This window comes from Somniosus microcephalus, chromosome 5, assembly GCF_052327205.1.
Source record: "Somniosus microcephalus isolate GS21.2 chromosome 5, FLI_Smic_1.0, whole genome shotgun sequence".
NCBI classification, from domain to species: domain Eukaryota; kingdom Metazoa; phylum Chordata; class Chondrichthyes; order Squaliformes; family Somniosidae; genus Somniosus; species Somniosus microcephalus.
The window spans coordinates 297,525,749-297,546,104 of record NC_140991.1 but is presented as its reverse complement, the minus strand read 5'-3'; the positions used below and the strand labels follow the sequence as shown (position 1 = coordinate 297,546,104).

Here is a 20,356-nt window from a genome sequence, read left to right as displayed (position 1 = left end):
CTGATTTTTATTCGCTCCACCATTGGTGGCCGTGCCTTCAGCTGCCTAGGCCCTCAGCTCTGGAATTCCCTCCCTAAATTTCTCCGCCTCTCTACCGCTCTGTCCTTCTTTAAGACGCTCCTTAAAACCTACCTCTTTGACCAGGCTTTTGATCACCTGTCCTAATAGCTCCTTATGTGGCTCTGTGTCAAATTTTGTTTGATAATGCTCGTGTGAAGCGCCTTGGGATGTTTTAAATGCAAGTTGTTATTGCTGCACCGCCACCTTTAATGACCTGTGTATTGACACACCAAGGCCTCTATTCCATTTACAAATGTTACAATTTGTGTATTTCCTTTGCCTATTCTTATTTCTGTTTTTTTGCATTGAACTGCATCTGCCATCTATCAGCCCATCCCACTAGCCTGTCTGTGTCCTCCTACAGTCTATCACAATGCACATCACAATTTGTCACATCCTCCAGAGTGATAATCAACAAATTTCAGTATAGCTCCCTCAGTTCCTAAGTTCAGATCTTTTATGTACACATTTACAGAGCTGCCACAACACAGACTCCTGTGAAATGGCACTTGTCGTATCTCTCCTTTTTTTATTCCTTCATGGGATGTGGGCATCGCTGGCAAGGCCAGCATTTATTGCCCATCCCTAATTGCCCTCGAGAAGGTGGTGGTGAACCGCCTTCTTGAACTGCTGCAGACCGTGTGGTGAAGGTACTCCCACAGTGCTGTTAGGGAGGGAGTTCCAGGATTTTGACCCAGCGATGATGAAGGATCGGTGATATATTTCCAAGTCAGGATGGTGTGTAACTTGGAGGGGAACTTGGAGGTGGTAGTGTTCCCATGCACCTGCTGCCCTTGTCCTTCTAGGTGGTAGAGGTTGTGGGTTTGGGAGGTGCTGCCGAAGAAGCCTTGGCGAGTTGCTGCAGTGCATCTTGTAGATGGTACACACTGCAGCCACGGTAGGCCGGTGGTGGAGGGAGTTAATGGTTAAGGTGGTGGATGGGATGCCAATCAAGCGGGCTGCTTTGTCTTGGATGGTGTCGAGCTTCTTGAGTGTTGTTGGAGCAAGTGGAGTATTCCATCACATTCCTGACTTGTACCTTGTAGATGGTGGAAAGGCTTTGGGGTGTCAGGAGTTGAGACACTCGCCGCAGAATATCCAGCCTCTGGACCTGCTCTTGTTGCTACAGTATTTATGTGGCTGGTCCAATTAAGTTTCTGGTCAATGTCAAGGGTCGGTGGTTAGACACTCGCTTGTTGGAGATAGTCATTGCCTGGCACTTGTGTGGCGTGAATGTTACCTGACACTTATCAGCCTAAGCCTGAACGTCGTCCAGGTCTTGCTGCATGTGGGCACGGGCTGCTTCATTATCTGAGGAATTGCGAATGGCACTGAACACTGTGCAGACATCAGCGAACATCCCCACTTCTGACCTTATGATGGAGGGAAGATAATTGATGAAGCAGCTGATGATAGTTGGGCCTAGGGCACTGCCCTGGGGAACTCCTGCAGCGATGTCCTGGGGCTGTGATGATTGACCTCCAAACACCACAACCATCTTCCTTTTTTTCTCGGTATGACTCCAGCCAGCCGATTCCCATTGACTTCAGTTTTATTAGGGCTCCTTGATGCCACACTCGGTCAAATGCTGCCTTGATGTCAAGGGCAGTCACTCTCAACTCACCTCTGGAATTCAGCTCCTTTGTCCATGTTTGGACCAAGGCTGTAATGAGGTCTGGAGCCAAGTGGTCCTGGCGGAACCCAAACTGGGCATCAGTGAGCAGGTTATTGGTGAGTAAGTGCTGCTTGATAGCACTGTCGACAACACCTTCCATCACTTTGCTGATGATTGAGAGTAGACTGATGGGACGGTAATTGGCCAGGTTGGATTTGTCCTGCTTTTTGTGGACAGGACATACCTGGGCAGTTTTCCACATTGCCGGATAGATGCCAGTCTTGTAGCTGTACTGGAACAGCTTGGCTAGGGGCGCAGCTAGTTCTTGAGCACAAGTCTTCAGCACGATAGCCGGGATGTTGTCGGGGCCCATAGCCTTTGCTGTATCCAGTGCGCTCAGCCATTTCTTGATATCACATGGAGTGAATCGAATTGGCTGAAGACTGGCTTCTGTGATGGTGGGGACCTCAGGAGGCCAATATGGATCATCCACCTAGCACTTCTGGCTGAAAATGGTTGCAAACGCTTCAGCCTTGACTTTTGCACTCACGTGCTGGGCTCCACCATCATTGAGGATGGGGATATTCATGGAGCCTCCTCCTCCCGTTAGTTGTTTAATGGTCCACCACCATTCACGACTGGATGTAGCAGGGCTTTGATCTGATCCATTGATTGTGGGATCGCTTAGCCCTGTCTATTGCATGCTGCTTCTGCTTTTTAGCATGCATGTAGTCCTGTGTTGCAGCTTCCCCAGGTTGGCACCTCATTTTTAGGTATGCCTGGTGCTGCTCTTCCACACTCCTTACTGAACCAGGGTTGGTCCCCTGGCTTGATGGTAATGGCAGAGTCAGGGATATGCCGGGCCATGAGGTTACAGATTGTGGTGGAATATAATTCTGCTGCTGATGGCCCACAGCGCCTCATGGATGCCCAGTTTTAAGCTGCTCGATCCTTTTCGAATCTATCCCATTTAGCATGGTGGTAGTGCCACACAACACAATGGAGGGTGTCCTCAGTGTGAAGACGGGACTTCGTCTCCACAATAACTGTGCTGTGGTCACTGCTACCAATACTGTCATGGACAGATGTGTCTGCGACAGGTAGATTGGTGAGGACGAGGTCAAGTAGGTTTTTCCCTCGTGTTGGTTCTCTCACCACCTGTTGCAGGCCCTGTCTGGTAGTTATGTCCTTCAGGATTCGGCCAGCTCAGTCAGTAGTGGTGCTACCGAGCCACTCTTGGTGATGGACATTGAAGTCCCCCACCCAGAGTACATTCTGTGCCCTTGCTACTTCTTTCAAGTGGTGTTCAACATGGAGGAGTACTGATTCCATCAGCTGAGGGAGGGCGGTAGGTGGTAATAAGCAAGAGGTTTCCTTGACCATGCTTGACTTGAAGCCATGAGACTTCATGGGCTCCGGAGTTAATGTTGAGCGCCACTCCTTCCCGACTGTAAACACCACCCCTGGTGGGTCTGTCCTGCCGGATTTTGGCAGAAGTCCCCAGATGTTGGCGAGGAGGACTTTGCAGGGTCGACTGGACTGGGCTGGGTGTGCCGTTGTCGCGTCCGTAGCTGGTGCCAAGGTCATGCCGGGTGTTCCGTCCGGTTTTATACTTATTGCTTTTTGTAGCGGTTTTTACAACGGAGTGGCTCACTGGGCCATTTCAGAGGGCAGTTAAGAGTCAACCACATTGCCGTGGGTCTGGAATCACATATAGGCCAGACTGGGTAAGGACGACAGATTTCCTTCCCTGAAGGACATTCGTGAACCAGGCGGATTTTTACGACAATCCAATAGTTTCATGGTCACCATTACTGATACTAGCTTTTTATTCCAGATTTATTTAATTAACTGAATTTAAATTCCCCAACTACCGTGGTGGGATTTGAACTTGCATCTGCCAGATCATTAGTCCAGGCCTCTGGATTACTAGTCCAGTGACATAACCATGATGCTACCGTTCCCGTCCAACCATTTGTGTGTGCTCTTCAACCATCTCTCTATCCATGCCTCATTCTCCATCATTCCACATACTATTGGCTTGGCCGTAGGTCTCTTGTGTTATACCTTAACGAACGCTTAAAAAAAAAAAAATCCATATAAACCAAATCTACTGCATTTCTATTTTCTATCCTCTTTATTCTGACTTCAAAGAATTCTATAATGTTAGTCAAACACAATCTGCCTTTTAGAACTCACTGCTGAGTGACCTGGATTAATTCATGTTTCTCCTATTACTTAGTAATTTCATTCTGTTCATGGTTCCACAATATAACTGAATACTTAGAATACCCTAAGCAGCTTAGGTTAAAATTGCCCCCATAGATTCCGCAGTAATTGCATAATACAGCAATAACCATCTTTGGTCACAGCTCATTCTGCTTGAGCAATGCTTGGTCAGATATATTTACACAGCTATTTTGTCAGTACACACATCCACCAAATGCTATCACAAATGTTTCCACCTGATCTACAAATTTTGAATCCAACAAGACTTTCAACCTTACTTTCATGCTACTGTGAGGCAGTTTGCTTATCTGGTAATTCTCTCTTTGTTGGAAAACCTCCCTGCTTAAATACATCAACCCCACCCCTGTCCCCACAAAGTGTTTATATAAAATGAGACCCAGAAGTGGACCTCGCTCAGGAATTACTATATCTAAGATTCCAGATAGAAATATTACCTACCTTGATAAGGTCTTTCCCCATTCTTCAAATTAAGCCTCCACATACTTCAGGGTTAGCCTAAGATCTCAATTTGGGAAAGGGTGCAGTAAAAAAAAAGGGAGGGAAAAACAAATAAGTCAGGCAATGTAGTCCCTTCAAGACTCTTAGTCCCAGCCATGCAGGTTACCCTTTCTCAGAACATAAACAACCCGTGGGTAGCTACTCAGTTTTCTCATACAGAGGTGGCAAGTGTTGCTTTTATAGGTAGGGTTAAATAAACAAAATTACTGAGAATCCAGTGTGTTTAAAACCCTGCTTGATTCTGTGAAAAGGCACAGGCGGGCGGGGCACTCAGTATGTGCCGGAATAACTTTTTAAAAGAATAATTTTGAACACATTGCAGTTATTGGGTGTCCACTCACAAACTGATTTGCTCGTCTGTTTTCCACATGAAACAAAGGTAGAACCTACAGGAAAGTTTTTTTATTCTGCTACAGGTCAGCCAATCAAAAAAGGCAACGGGCAACTCATGCCGGTTCCCCAGAAGTACATCTCTGAGATGAGCTTCGAACTGTAAGCCTCAAAGACGAGAGCATGATTACAAAAAAAAAACATTTTTTTGACATCAGGCCCAGAAAAGCAGGAACAGTTGCAACCACCCCCCTTGTAAAGATTCTGAGCACCATATATGATTATTCTGTAGTTGTATTGGAATGCAGAAACCCAATCAAGATCAATCACAAAATATTATCTCCCTCAAAAAGCTTGCTCCTGGGAAAGGTACGGATGCCATTGTTCCAGTTCTTAATGCTCGAGCAAATTATGCCCTTCTATTTAAAGTGTCATCGTACTTGCCTACAAAAAATGGATGAACGCCAAACCCCAATAACTACAGACAGGATCAAAGCCTATTCACTAAGATCCTGGCCACCATTTAAGCTCACGGAAGCTAATGTGAAAGAAATTCCAGGCTCGACTATTACTGCGTGCAATCTGGTCCCTGTTTCTCCTCAGAGCAAACATTTGACACCTTCAACCTCCTGGTGGCAAATATGGAAATTCTCTTCAAATGTGATTGTGACCCCCCCTGCTGTCGCCAAAACAAAGGCCAAAGGCAGCACTTGCTGACTCACAGATGCTGAAGCATGCGTCAGACAATGGGGAAAATCTCAGAGAAATGCTTCACTTAAATTGTAAAATTAACAAGCTTCAAGGCAAAATAACAACAGAAAATGCTGGAAAAACTCAGCAGGCCAGGCAACATCCGTGGAGAGAAATTAGAGTCGACGTTTCGGGTCGAAACCCTTTTTCAAAACTGGAAAGGAAATGAAATAGATCGAAAGGCAGGGCTGGGGAGAGAACAAAAGAAGTGAAGAGACATTAAGAGGTATTCAAAACCAGACGAGATGGTGATAGGACTAGTGGAGACAAAAGACGGCTCTAGATTAGGTGTGAAATGTTCTGGTCTATTTCATTTCCTTTACAGTTTTGAAAAAGGGTTTGACCCGAAACGTCGACTCTAATTTCTCGCCACGGATGTTGCCTGGCCTGCTGAGTTTTTCCAGCATTTTCTGTTGTTATTTCGGATTTCCAGCATCTGCAGTATTTTGCTATCGTATAAGCTTCAAGGCAAGATGCACTGCACTAAATTCAAACCACAAGCTTCCATGGAGGATTACTGAGCAGAATTACTCCTTTATGTCTTTCTCACTTGCTCATAAGCAGGAAGGTAGAATGATGTAATAGGCACATAACTAATGTGAGCACCAAGTCGAGATCTTTGCAAATATTCCGAAATAGCTGAATTAGGATTAATCCAACAGTTTACATGTTCCATTGGTAAAGGCCTTTGAATAGGCAGTTTCTACTGGAGGCAATAAGCCCCGTGAACTTCATTGTTTCAGTAACCAGTGTGTCAAACTGATACTTGGCAGTCAGCCTCCAAGTTAAAGAAAATAGTCTAGATCTAATCTGGAGAGAAGTGAGGTTGGCGCAGTCCCGTTCAATTCAAGGTCAGAGACCACGACTCCACAAGGGATGATGCATTACCAGGATTACTCTCGTTTAGCTCTCAGATAGTCTTTTAATAGATTCTAGATACCAGTAGAAACTTAGCAAATGCATATGGAACATTTTACAAGAGGAAAAGGCTGGGAGGAATGATCTTGTAACTTAAAGGTGCAGTCATTTTTGGTGGGGGAGGAAACACCGGTTATTTCTTCTCACCTAGGCTGACTTCAGTGCAGTATTCAAGGAGTCAAATTTTTGTCTTATAACACTCCTGTGAAGCGCCTTTAACGTTTTAACACGTTAAAGGCACTATATAAATACAAGTTGTTGTTGAGTGCTCCAGCGTCAGCGATGCCGTCTACCAGACGAGACTTTAAACCGAGGCCGTTGCCTGTTGAGGTGGGTGTAAAAGATCTCAAGGCAGCTTCCCGAAGAAAAACAGATTTCACTGTCCTGGCCAACATTTAACCCTCAGCCAACACCACACAAACAGATTAGTCATTCATCTCTGCTGTTTGTGGGACCTTGCTGTGTGCAGATTGAGTGCCAGGTTTGCCTACATAACTGTGACTTTACTTTGAAATAAATTCAATGGTCGTGATGAGCTTTGGGAGGTCCTGAGGATGTGAAAGGTGGTCTTTCTTCTTGCAATGATAGGCTCTTATTTTTTTTCCAGTAAAAATGCCTATTTAAGTTGTGCTTATATAACTTGGAATCCTTTAATTTGATAGAGAAAATACAAACATTGACAACTATTGTTTTAACTTCAGCCCATAGTCATATTCTTCTTCTTAGGCAGTCCTTCGGAACCAAGGATGACTTGCTTCCACATTAAAAATGAGTTCTCAGGTGACTGATGAGTCCAATGCGGGACCTACAGTCTCTGTCACAGGTGGGGCAGACGGTGGTTGAAGGGGCGGGTGGGTGGGGTGCTTGGGTTGACTTGCGCTGCCTGCGCTTGGCTTCCGCTTGCTCCCGCTGTCATATATCAGAATGTATAAAGCATCTCCCCAATTGTACAGAGCACACTAGGAATAAGAGAATAGCACTGGGGTCACCCAGATCTCTCCAGGATCTATTTCCTCAATACGTGTGCCAGAAAGATTCTCGATCATAGAATAGAATCACAGAATAGTACAGCACAGGAGGCCATTCGGCCCATCAAGTCTGCGCCGGCTCTTTCGAAGAGCAATCCAGTTAGTCCCACTCCCCCGCTCTTTCCCAATATCCCTGCAATTTTATCTCCTTCAAGTATTTATCCAATGGCCTTGGTGAGACCACATCTTGAGTATTGTGTGCAGTTTTGGTCGCCTTATCTGAGGAAGGATGTTCTTGCCATGGAGGGAGTGCAGCGAAGATTCGCCAGGCTGATACCTGGGATGGCAGGAATGACGTACGAGGAGCGATTGGGACGATTGGGCTTGTACTCGCTGGAGTTTAGAAGAATGAGAGGGGATCTCATTGAAACTTATAAAATTCTGACAGGACTGGACAGACTAGATGCAGGAAGGATGTTCCCGATGGTCGGGGGAGTCCAGAACCAGGGGTCACAGTCTAAGGATAAGGGGTAGGCCATTTAGGACAGAGATGAGGAGGAATTTCTTCACCCAGAGAGTGGTGAACCTGTGGAATTCTCTACCACAGAAGGCAGTTGAGGCCAGTTCATTAAATATATTTAAGGAGGAGTTGGATATATTTCTTAAGGCTAAAGGGATCAAGGGATATGGGGAGAAGGCAGGGACAGGGTACTGAATTTGGATGATCAGCCATGATCGCATTGAATGGCGGAGCAGGCTCGAGGGGCTGAATGGCCTACTCCTGCTCCTATCTTCTATGTTTCTATGAAGGTTACTATTGAATCAGTGTCCACCACCCTAGCAAGTGCATTCCAAATCCTAACCACTCGTTGCATAAAAAAGTGCTCCCTCATGTCGACTCTGGTTCTTTTGCCAATCACCTTAAATCTGTGGCTTCAGGTTAACGGCCCTTCAGCCATCGGTATATATCAATCAGCAAATTTTCACTGGCAACCAACCAGCTTTCTAGTTGGAACGTATGCATGTGGGGAAATTGCAGACGTGTTAATTGAGGTGTTTTTGAAATATAAAAGGATTCGATAGGGTAGATGCAGAGAAGCTATTTTGTCTGGTGAGAAGAACAAGGGTGCACAATCTTAAAATTAGAGTGAGGCCATTCAGGAATGAAATCAGGAAGCACTTTTTCCACACAAAGGGTAGTGGAAACCTGGAATTCTCTCCTCCAAAGGGCTGTGAATACTGGGTCAATTTAAATTTTCAAGACTGAGGTCAACCGATTTTTATTTGGTAAGAGTATCAAGGGCAAGGTAAATGGAGTTAAGGTACAGATCAGTCATAGTCTGAGTGGTGGAACAGGCTCGAGGCATTGAGTGGCCTACACCTGTTATTAATATGGTTCTTCACACATAACCTATCTGGAGGGGAGTGGGGGGAGAAAGATTATGTATAAATAGTATTATTGGATTTGTTATCTACAGTTCTTCAGAATGCAAGTCCCAATCTCAAACAACCCAAATGGGAGTCAAAGTGGCTTTCCAAGGAATGGGAGGAATTGTAAAATCTGTAAGCTGTCACCCATGGTCAGTCACACATATACATCTCAGCTAGAGAGAGAGGCAAGATGCCTTTCCTACTCTCAGTCAGGGAATGATCTACAGCTGATTTTGGGGTAACTCTAAAAGGAAAAATTGATTTTAATATATGTGACGGGGAGTAGTTCCTTTCGTACAAGTTGATGTGCGTTTTACACAAAAATGTGCCAAGAAATTTAAAGCCAGCTCAAGCTATGCAAACAGGCAGAATTTACATATTTTTGCAGGGACATGCCTTCTGTTTTAGTGTAGTTGAGTTCACAACATCTGGACGAACTAAATTATCTGATGCTTTGAAAGTTGTTGGGAAGTGGGCTTGTTGGGTTGCTTATGCTGTCAGCATGCAGGATATTTTGTGTTCAGTCCCTCCTGCCTTTACTGTGTGGACATCTCACCAGAGGATCTAGAGCCACGGCAAACTGGGGCTGGGGAGCCAGGGGGGGAATGCTGGCAGTCGTAGAGTGGGAGTGCAGGGAAGCTGAGGCCAGTGGTGCATATTGTGGATGTCGGGTGCGTTCAGGGTTATAATCCACTCCCCCACCCCCAGAATTCCATGACTTAAGACAGTTGCATCTCCAAGTTCTTATGGCTACCTCTTCCACTTCCCAAAAGCCATCTACAGATTTAGCTCCCAACATATCGTGCCCACACAAACTCCACAAATTTTATTGCTCCGTATCAGATGACTGCTGGTCGGCTGTGACCAGAAGGGCTCTCGCTTCTACACATTCCAATCATACCCTATTTTGTGGCCAGCAATCTGGAGATCTCTAGATACATGAGTAGCCTCACAGCCCCAAGGACTCAGCTCAGTCCTTGTTGGGCTTACCCACTGCACAGCTCCCCACATTGAACAGGCTAGCATGAATATCATTACTAGCTGCAATATGTATATTCAGGGGAGAAGATACATCGTGCAGCTAGTAATTATATTTATTCTCCCCCCCCCCCCCCACCCCGTGGAATTGCAGTCCTCCCAAAACGAAGAAGTGGGACATTTGAATCACAGCAAGTGATGTTTGATCTCGGCTTGGTATGTCTTGGGTTCCAGGTGGTGCGGGCCCAATTTTTGATATTCACTCACCACAATCTGCCCTGAGCACAACAGCCCACCCACTGGCCCGGAAGGGCAATGAAACCATCTGACCGAACGATTGATATGTACAGCTCCTGCCCCAACACTAACCAATCTCCAGGAACCAAGACCAAACAAACTATCACAACCCAATCACCCGCACTACTCCCAGTGCAAGCAGTTATGCAAAGAAACCTGGATGTGCCAATACACACTTCCTAAAAGCCCCTATGTGTGCAATGGTTTATAAAGTGCAAGAATATGCACAATGCACGGTGGCATAGTGGTTAGCCCTGTTGCCTCACAGCGCCAGGGACCCGGGTTTGAATCTGGCCTCGGGTGACTGTGTGGAGTTTGCACATTCTCCCTGTGTTTGCGTGGGTTTCCTCCCACAGTCCAAAGATGTGCGGGTTAGGTTGATTGGCTATGATAAATTGATCCTTAGTGTTAGGGGGATTAAATACGTGGGGTTATGGGGATAGAGTGGGATATGTGTTGGTGTAGGGGTTACGGGGATTGGGTGGGATATGTGTCGGGCTCGATGGGCCGAAATGGCCTCTATCTGCACTGTGGGGTTTCTGTGATTCTGTGAATGACTTTATAAAATGTGAATGCACACCTCTATACATACAATGGTTTCCTAAAATTTGACTACTTTCTTTAGAATCCAATAAAATCAAAAAAAGTGTAACATTTTGAAATAAAACTTTCTGAACATGGCCTTCTTTTACCACATCCACCACAACCCCTTTAGATACTGTCCATTTGCAATAGTACCGCAGATTTTCTACCTGGAGAAAACTTCCAATGCATTTCTGCTTTGCTGAGTTTTAGCTGACCAATGTTATAATAGTTTATCCTTCTAAACATCTCCGCTACAATAAAACCCCTCTCTCTTACTAATGGCTACATGAATCAAGATAAGGATCTATAAATGTTCTAAGATAAACGAGGAAGCGGTGTGTGGGAAAGAGACTTCTGTAGAAAGCATAAAATGGGAAACAGGCTTTAGAGACAAGTAGCACAAGTTGGTCCTTTCACTTTACACATCCTCAGACAAAATGGATGCACTCAACTAGTGTAAAAATGGACAATATCCATAGTTTGGGCACTGCAGAAATTTGAGGCATTTTAACAGAACCAAGAGTAATCTCACCTCATAGCTTTACACTTGGAACATCCTTCTGACATCCATGATTGAACTTCCTGTGCAGTGAAGTCATGAGTTGGACAAGACTCCTGCTGGGTTGGGTCCACTCATGTTTTTTGCTCTCCAGATGCTGAACTGTCAGGATAATTTTTTGCTTTCTGCATCTATGTCCAATCTCAAAAAACATAGGTACAGTATTGTGCACATCTATGTTTAAGTACCGTACCTTCCCCAATCTAACCAGCAAGTTCTGTAAGAGTCATCGACCTGAAACGTTAACTGTTTCTCTCTCCACAGATGCTGCCCGACCTGCTGAGTATTTCCAGTATTTTCTGTTTTTATTTCAGTAAGTTCTGTATTTGGGATCCAAAAATATTAGTGTCAACCACACTACGAGTTCCAACTTGCTAAGTACAGACTGTACTTGGAGTCAAGTTCATTGGGCCCATGTGTCTGGCAATGAACGCCCCTAGTCTATGAGATAGTATTGATGGCACAGAGGAAAAATTGTACTCTTCTGGAATATTCTTAGAATTTCAAGAGTTTTATTCTAATTAACTGGTGTAAAGAATTGTTAGGGAAATCATTGGGTCATAAGGTAATGTGAGTGCAGGATGATTTCAGTGTCCCCATGATTGCCTACCTTCTTTCTACATACAGGAAACTTTCGTTTAACCGGAGGTTAAATGTCCGGAAAGCTCCATCTACCAGCAAAATTCAGGAGCCGTTTCCAGTAAGTTTTTTTACTTCTCGTTTTTTTTTCCCCAGTCAGGCTCTGCAAGATCTAGCTGAAGCTGTTGCTTAGCTACAGAGACGCTTTCAAGCTGCGGCCGACGGTTTTGAAGCTGTTGCTAACAGGGTTTGTTGATTCACATGGAGCTCAAAAGCTCCGTATGTTTTAACATTAGCGCTGGTTTCTACGGCAGTTTTGATGGTACGGCACCAGCTCGGTCCCGTCAGTGCCGGATACCAGAAAGTTTCCTGTAGTATACACACTAATTATTATGGGCATGTCAAATGTAACTGTATAATTAGCTAACAACCAGCAGCTGTATACCCGAGAATCCAGCAATGGCTTATCCCAGATGAGTTTCACCTAGCCCTCCCCTCTCATATTGCTCTTGAAAAGTTGGCGCCTTCCCCGCTGGATCTGCTTTTAACGGTAGATTTATTGGCTCCGGTAGCGGACTTCCTCAATAAGCAGAACTTAAAACCAGCTTGAGGTTTTCTTCATTATTTCATAGAATCACAAATTTCATAGGTGGTCATTCACTCGATCATGATGTGAGCTCTGCATTGGTGTTTTCTACTGTAATCTCTTAATTAAAATGGTGTATGATTTTGCATACTTTATTAGCACCTCGCATATCTAGGAATATGAAACATCCAAGGACAGGGGAAGGCCCGCTTGCCCATCAAAGCTTGCTCTCTAACTGCAGCTCAACATCCAACTAGATTTTGAAATCCTGAGAATCTACGAGACAAGATATTCATCAACCTTGGCTGATTTTTTTTCTATCTATTTTACAATTTTATTCCACATTTAAATTACTTGCTTGACTTAGCTTTAAGTAATATTCTGGGCTCATTTTACATCTATTGCTACCCCAGTTACGCTCTTCTCTCCAACCGTAACCCTCTCTTTATACGATAGAGCTTCAACCTCTACTCTTCATATCTCATTCGCTTTACACTCAAGATCATTCATTTTGCTCATCATCTTCTCCACACCCTCCATTGCATGGATGCTCCTTTTGAAGCATAGTGACCAAAACTGTATACAAGACCCTAGGTGCGGTCTGACCAGTGCGTTAGAAAGACTCCATATAACCTGGCCCAAGAAGCCCTTCAGCCCCTTTAACCAATCAAGTACTTCTCCAGTGATTTTAGTTAGAACGGTGGTTGTTTTTGAAGTTGGTAGGAGTGCTGCAGTCATTCCAGCATTTGTAGTTTTTTCTTTTTATTTTGCGGTTGGATTTACTGCTACTTGCTACAGATACTGACTGACCAGCATTGTGTTTTGTTTTAGATTTTCAGCATTTGCAGTTTCTTTATTTGTGCAGAATCTATTCTTTGTTCCACCCAAAGACCAGTGTCAAATTTTGTTGATTGGGACACAGCGGCTTCAGGAGAATGAACAGGATACAACCAAGCTGAGTAATAGCCATAAGGAAAGGCTTACTCAACGTTAAATAAAAATCCCCAAAATAAATTCTGAAAACTGCTTACAAGGCAACCAGTCTTTTTCAATACTTCCTCACTTGCATTATAGTTATCCCCAACAATGGGAGGAAAGGGACTAAAAAGATTATGGCATGAGGGCTGTCCAAGACAATAATGGTAAGCTCTGTAGCCATGGACACTTATTCCAGGGCCCACTCTCTCCATAGTACATGAGGTCTAACAAAGTATTAAAATGTTGGAACAAGTTTTCTCTACCTGAAATTCACAAGCAATACAAAACCACAGAATTTAATTTTGCCTCCTTTGTTACATAAAGATTTGAAAACTGATCAGGTCCTTGGTGTAATACCAGCTTCTGCCACTAGATGTATGCAGTATTCTTAATAGTCAGCCAATGCACTACAGTTAAGTTGTTCTACCAGCATCAGCTCAAAGCAAAAAGTGCACCTTGTACTGCAATTGTGTTTTTTCCAATCAGATTAATGTGTCATCCATGCATTTTGAATCAAAACTCACACTCTCCTAATAGCTATTGTCCCAATCAATGCCTGCAGTAATGTGAGTTATTACTCCCCAAATACTGTGCAGGTAGTGCCTGAACCAAATGTAAGAAACAAAATATTCACATGTTGCAGCTTTATTGATTTATTTCATTTTTTGTTTTCTCCAGTACAGCCATAATACATGCCCAGGATTCAAACGTGTTCAGACAATAGCTGCTGTTCCATTTGTATAGCACAAAATAGGTTCTAAATGTGCACCTTAAAACAACCCAATAATGCCTATTCTGAGTAAAGTGTTGCTGTTAGTTCTCGAACAGATAATTAATTTTATTGCAAGCCAAAAGGGAATTTGAAAATGCAACTGGTCAGGGCCTAAGATGCACTTAATTGTTTATGCCTAATTTTAAAAGTGGTCTTAAAACCAGAACCTTAAGAAAATACTGTACCAAAAAGTTTTCATAAATAGTTGTACAGCGGTTATATTTTTGAACTGTAACCTTAAACTTTATTCCCCCACCAAGTTAAGGTTTCATAATAGTTAATTACATAAATACACAAAAATTGGGATGAATTAAATTCAACCTCCAGAGGTTCAGTGACAAGTGTCGTCATTAATGTCACATGTAACGAGCACTAGATTGATTGTTTCGGTGAGATTATGCAAATAATTCTAAAAAGAACACTGTTGTATCAAAGCCCTCTTTCAGTTCCCCGTTTCCAGGTTGGTGTTTAACTGCTGGTAACCTCTAGTTTTCTAGTTTCTTAGACGGTCGAAGATTTGAGGACCATGTGGTTTATTGATGAAGCCACTTACAAAAGTCAACAGAAAGCTACAAAGGATGAAATTTATCCTAGATCCAAGTTAGACTATGGTTCTCTTAGCATCGGGGAGATTTGGAGAAGGATGCTGCTGTGGGGAAGCAGACTACAGCTCTGCATTACTGCCATCAAAAATACACACGCTGAGAATGATCTTATGCAGGAAAGCGATGCACTCCAAGCCATTGCATGCAGCCACTTGGCCCCAGCCTGAAAAGCAGATGTTTTAATAGATGCCGCACAGAATTCTTATTTTACGGTAAGGTCACTTAAAGTTGTGCAGTCTCTTAAATTCAATTTGTAGACTGAAATACAATTTCTACTCCCAGGAATTTAGCAGTTTAATATTCTGTAATGTTCAACTATAGTGTTGCAACACTCCTTTTTAAAAAAAAATAAAAAAAAATAGCAAACTTGGTGGCAAACGAGGTACAGTCAAAATGGTGTCCACAGTTCTCACTGCCAAACTGAGGTAGTCACCTTTGAGAGGCTCAACATTCAACTAGAAAGCAGGACTATAAACAAATGGACCACTTAATGGCTGCATTTTAAATCTTTATCCAAAAATGGCGCTCCAAGAGTGACTGACACTTCATTCAAACCCTATCAATTCCAGTCCAGAGTAGATGACAGCATTGTGCTTCAAGCTTAAAATTCCCATGATGCCTTGCAGATGCCTCATTTGTCCGCAGAAGCCTATACCAGCTCAATGAAACTTTTCTCTGGCATTGTGCGGTGAAGACAGATGGGTTCCATGTAGTTTAGTTACCTGGGGTGGAACACAGAGCAGCAGTCTGTAAAATATGCACCAACATTTACTGCTCCCCAAGAACAGCAAACTGGTTGCCAAGTTCTAGCTGAACGGACTGACTTTTAGAACCATCCTCTCTGGCTCTGTTTTTGTATTTCACCATCTCAAAGGTCTTTTCCATTTCTTTATCTCTGGGGAAAAACAAGTTATGATCAGCTAGACAAGGGCTCAAACACAAAACTAGAAAATGTGACCAAACAAATGTTAGACTACCTACCTACCATAGGTATGGTCTTCCTCATTCTTTGAATGTAGTTCAACCGCCACATACAAATGAATAGGCTGTCATTCAACGAGGGAAAACCACCAGGACACTTCCCCTTTTAAAGTTTATCATACAAGTGTTACGCAGATCAAATGATGCGTGCTCACCCAGATATAAAAAAGGACCATGTTCTGGGAATGTAGTTGGGTTCTTCTGAAGGTAACAAAATGAAGTTCCAAGTTCCCCGAGTGGGAAAAGGAAGAAATGGTAGGGAAGAGGAAGCTTTGTATATGGAGCTGGAACTACATATTACCTACAGCAGGTAATCGAGCACTTTCATCCAACCTCCACAAACAAATGTGTTTCTGTTCTACTTCGTCATCAAACAGAAGCTAAAAATTCTATACCTCAATACTGAAGCCAGACAGAAGGCTTTGTTAGTCAAGATTCATAATTATTTCATGTAGTGTCTAGAAGATTGCGTCAACAGTGGCCCGAGCACAAGCAGAATGACCCTTGGTGAAGAGACCAGTTAAAAGCCATAATATATTCTGTTGCCTAACTGGCCACATTTTGCTCTCAATACAATTACATAATCTCGTGTTACCAAACAACAGCCTAGACTAGATGTCTCGTCCAAACAGAACACCAAATCTCCACAATCAACCACCAAATGAAATTAGGTACCATAGCGAGACAAATGTAAATCCATTTTAGGCATAACCTTCAGCTCTGCCCTATTTTAATACCAAATAATGCAATGTGGAAATACCACTGGAACAGAAGCTCAACCACTGTCATCTTGTGAGCTGAATTATGACACAATAAGGAACTTAAGGTCTCAGAAAATCAGATTCCAATGTTTCCAACGCAAGTTTGTGCAAAACGGCCAAATCTGTGTCGGTAACATTAAACAAACATTCTCCAAGCAACTGTCACAATTCTAGAATGCACCAGATTCCCTCCAACTTACAATTTCCTACAGGCAGATGATAATGGTCGTCACATGAAGCCTAAATGAGCTGAACAAGAGTGCAAATACAGAACCAGAACTCTGGAGGTTTACTTCTGCTACCCTGATACCAATAAATAGAAGTGCTTCCACTTGATAGTCCTAACTTTTATGATGCGACTAATTTCAAGCAACTGATGGTAGAAAGCTTTACACAGCCAAAATGGTTCTTTTCAGAGTTAAGGGATCAAATGGAGGATCTGAGCAGCATTGTGGCACATCTGGTTTGATCATCTGAGAAGTATCCTGCCTGCACGAGATCGATACGTCCCTCATATGGGCCAATCAGCACTTAATTCCAATAGATCCAAGAACCATGACTTGTTTGGCCAACAGGATTACTACCATCAGCTGCAATTGGATCCCATGAACAATCTGCAGTACGAGGACAAAGAATCCAATAATCTCTCCACAATAGATTTATTTTCCCTTTTTGGTAAACAAGCTTGAATGATTTGGGACATAGAATAAGATCTCTGGCATTAAAGTTCTGAAAAGTTGCCACGAGATATCTTCAACTAACTCCACCCCAAGAACTTGGGTTTTCAGATGAAAAGTCCATTGGTACGAGTCAGCCTGGTCATTGCTCAAGGTATCTACACCCACATGGTAATGTGGAGAAGGAATGTGAAAGTTCTGACACCAAAGCATGGCTAAAAAACAGGTCAGGAATGAGACGTAGCCAGAATGCCACCAATTTGACCAGTTAACCACACTTCTTGAGGCTCAAGTTGGTTTCCACACCATGGTTTGTGCAGTTAGGGCCTCATAACTTCGGCGATGCAAGCTGAGTTGGAAGTAGTCTCTAAGACGACAAGAGGTGGCTGAACACCCACAAACTATTAGTTTACCTTTGTCTCAAGGCCATCATAAGTGTAGGGTGCCTCTTGCCAGATTGATGATCTATGATAACTGTGCATCTTGAAACCACTGCAAAAGCAGTTGCAATAGGCTCAAATAATTCTGCATAAAATACCACAAAAGGTATATACACTACCAACTCCAAGGATCGGAGTGTAGCACGAAGCCGCACACCATAGAGGGTCATGGAATTCAGGCTGCATGCCGCTGAAGAAACCTTACTGGCAGTGTACCTATGCCCAGATCTGTTCGGAACCAGCACCTATTGACCCTGCCCTGGATTCAAGGCAGATTTATCTCGCTTAACGAATCCAGTCTAGAACACTCAATCTACTGGGATCACCACCTGTATATTACCATGAAGATGCACTTGCATAAACCATTTGTCCAGATATGATTTAATGTGAAATATCAGCAAAGAAAGGACATCACAGACACACAGCGTTCTTAGATCAAGTTGAAAGGAAGAACTTGATCATTTACTTCCTGCACACAGAGCTTCAGTTAGCTTCGCTACAACTCTTACAAAAGTGTACAACCAAGTTACTAGCCAGTTTCCAAGATGCATCGCATTAGCATCATAAACTTTTCTTTCAGATTGGAGGTGGTCTGGGCTCTTATATCCAAGATGATTTCTTTAAGAGACAAAGAATTAAAATAATAACACTGCCCTGGTCTAGGGTACCTTATTTATGGCCTGGCAGTGCCAAAGCTTCTGCTCTTTTAGGACTAAAGACTCCTTCCCATGAGCAGCTGGTCCTAAGGTTACTCTTCTGAAACTTGAAATCCAGGTGAACGTGCAACCTCCTCAGACATTCCCCTTGATCCAAACATCCAATACAATGAGGTCCCACATTTTCTCAAACTGTGATAGCCCTCCACTGGCAATTCTGTCAGTATTGGGAAAAATAATGGTAAGCCACTGGCACTGCTGAGGTGCAGATATGACCACAAGCTGAGGGCACACTCTCTCTGGGCACTTCCTGCCTTCCCTTTCCTGCTCTTGAATTCAGGTGTGTGGCCCATTCTGTCTCCAAAGGAGCCCTACCTTCCTTTCAAAGGCGGGCATCCAGCCGAATGTACAGTACGACCAACCATGCTCAGAATTGCTTTGAAACTGCTAGTGTTGCTGGAAGCTCCCCCCCCCTCCTTTTGTATAAAAAAAACCCACTTAAGCCAAGCATGGCTATGGATTAAGATTCTTTGGGCCTGCAGAGGGGTCCATCTTCTGCAGACTGTTGCAAGTGTTCTGCAGTTGACCTGGACATCTGGCTCCCAAGTACCCACACTTTTTGGGTCCTATACTAGGGGTATAGCAGCCATGTTATGTATAGCTGATGGGCTATAGGTAATACGCGAAATATTAGAGGAATTCATGACAGGTGGCATGACAATCCAACCGTGGCAGCCTATTTGTATGTGGAGATTGAACAAATAAGGATGTACAAATGAAGGTAAGTCAGATCACTGAAAAATATAAATATTTTTAAGTAAACTGCAAAAATATTGAAGTGTCTGGCATATACAATGATTTTCATTTGATTTTCTGTACAAGAAAATGTATGGTTCTTCGTTTTCAGTTCTTGCCCCTCCCCACCTCAAATTCATTTAATGTAAATGGGTGATGGGAGCAGCCCGCTGGTAATTCACCCAAAGTGTGCCATAACAGCAGACTATTTCACGGTAGGACCATCGCAGTTTAGCCTGATCCCATTCCCACCCAATGTCTACATGCATACTTTCTAGCATACTGGGCAGTCATCAGGAGCGGATTCTCTCTCCTCCCCCCGCCCCCGTCTCGCTATCCCAGAGGCCACACCACCCCACCACTACACTGACTGATTCAGGACAAACCAAAGATTGAACCTAGGAAGTTCCTACTCTGCATGGCTTGTACTGCACCAGGTCGTATATATACACACTCACTGACCTATTAGGGAACCAGAGTTCATTTTCAATTCTTGCTCAAGTTTGCTAAAAATCCACAGGAACGTCTTGGGGCAGCTTACTCACTTAACATGGCATTTTTGAAAATACTTTTTTTTTAAAGTTTCATTTAGATTATGCAAATATTTTGCATATTTTTGCAGGTTTATTGGAAAGGAGCCAAGAGACAACACAGCAGATGCCATCTTCGTTTGTAACTGAAAGGTGCATACTACCAAATCCTGCAAGATTCACAAATATCAAGATGTTGGGGCAATGGCAGAACAGCAAGTCTGCAAATCAGAGTTAAAAAACTGAAAATGAAGAACCTTAAGAAAATAGCACTGAAAAATATTGAATGTTTTTCATAAGGGGGAAACAAATCTTTTTTTTAAATAAAAAATCAAAACTGGCAAGTATCTGTGGAAATCAAACAAGTGGCAAATCACCAATAGTAAGCAAACACATCCAGGCTTACTTTCTGGTTTCTACATGCTTTGCGGAAGCTTGTAGGGATGGAAACTGTGCATCGTTGAAGATCTCTGGTGGTCCTTGTGATTGCGTTCTTCTCGCATTACCCAATCTGGCTGCAGGAGGTCGATACACCCCAGATGGTTTTGGTTCTGGGACTTCTGCAACTGGAGTCACACTGGTGTTAGACAAAATGTAGACAACTTCTGCAACAGTTCAAACATTTCTACACTAACAAAATAGCAATGAACCAAGGTGGCATACTGATGTGTAGAGGGTTAGACAATAGGTTACCCATAGGATTTTGTCATGGGGACCTGCTTAGAAGGCCAGGCATTTCCCCAGAAGTGAAAAGAAT

At 43.4% G+C, this 20,356-nt stretch overlaps 1 protein-coding gene across 7 annotated transcripts in view; it reads right to left on the bottom strand.

Annotated features, from left to right (window-relative positions):
• cdv3 (carnitine deficiency-associated gene expressed in ventricle 3) overlaps positions 1-20,356 on the bottom strand; it is a 40,288-nt gene that overhangs the window by 3,886 nt on the left and 16,046 nt on the right. Inside the window, exons 4-6 of one of the 7 annotated variants that reach the window (XR_015078539.1) lie at positions 20,006-20,165; positions 15,482-15,654; positions 4,364-4,420 (exon numbers count right to left, since the gene is read on the bottom strand). Coding sequence is in view for 5 of the 7 variants with exons in the window: in XM_085989199.1 (XP_085845325.1) it covers positions 15,528-15,654; positions 20,006-20,165 (287 nt within the window). In the remaining 2 variants the exon portion in view is untranslated. Of the gene's footprint in view, positions 1-4,363; positions 4,428-14,011; positions 15,655-20,005; positions 20,166-20,356 lie in introns of those variants that run through there. The other 6 variants (XR_015078540.1, XM_085989201.1, XM_085989199.1 and 3 more) reach the window with 6 other exon arrangements.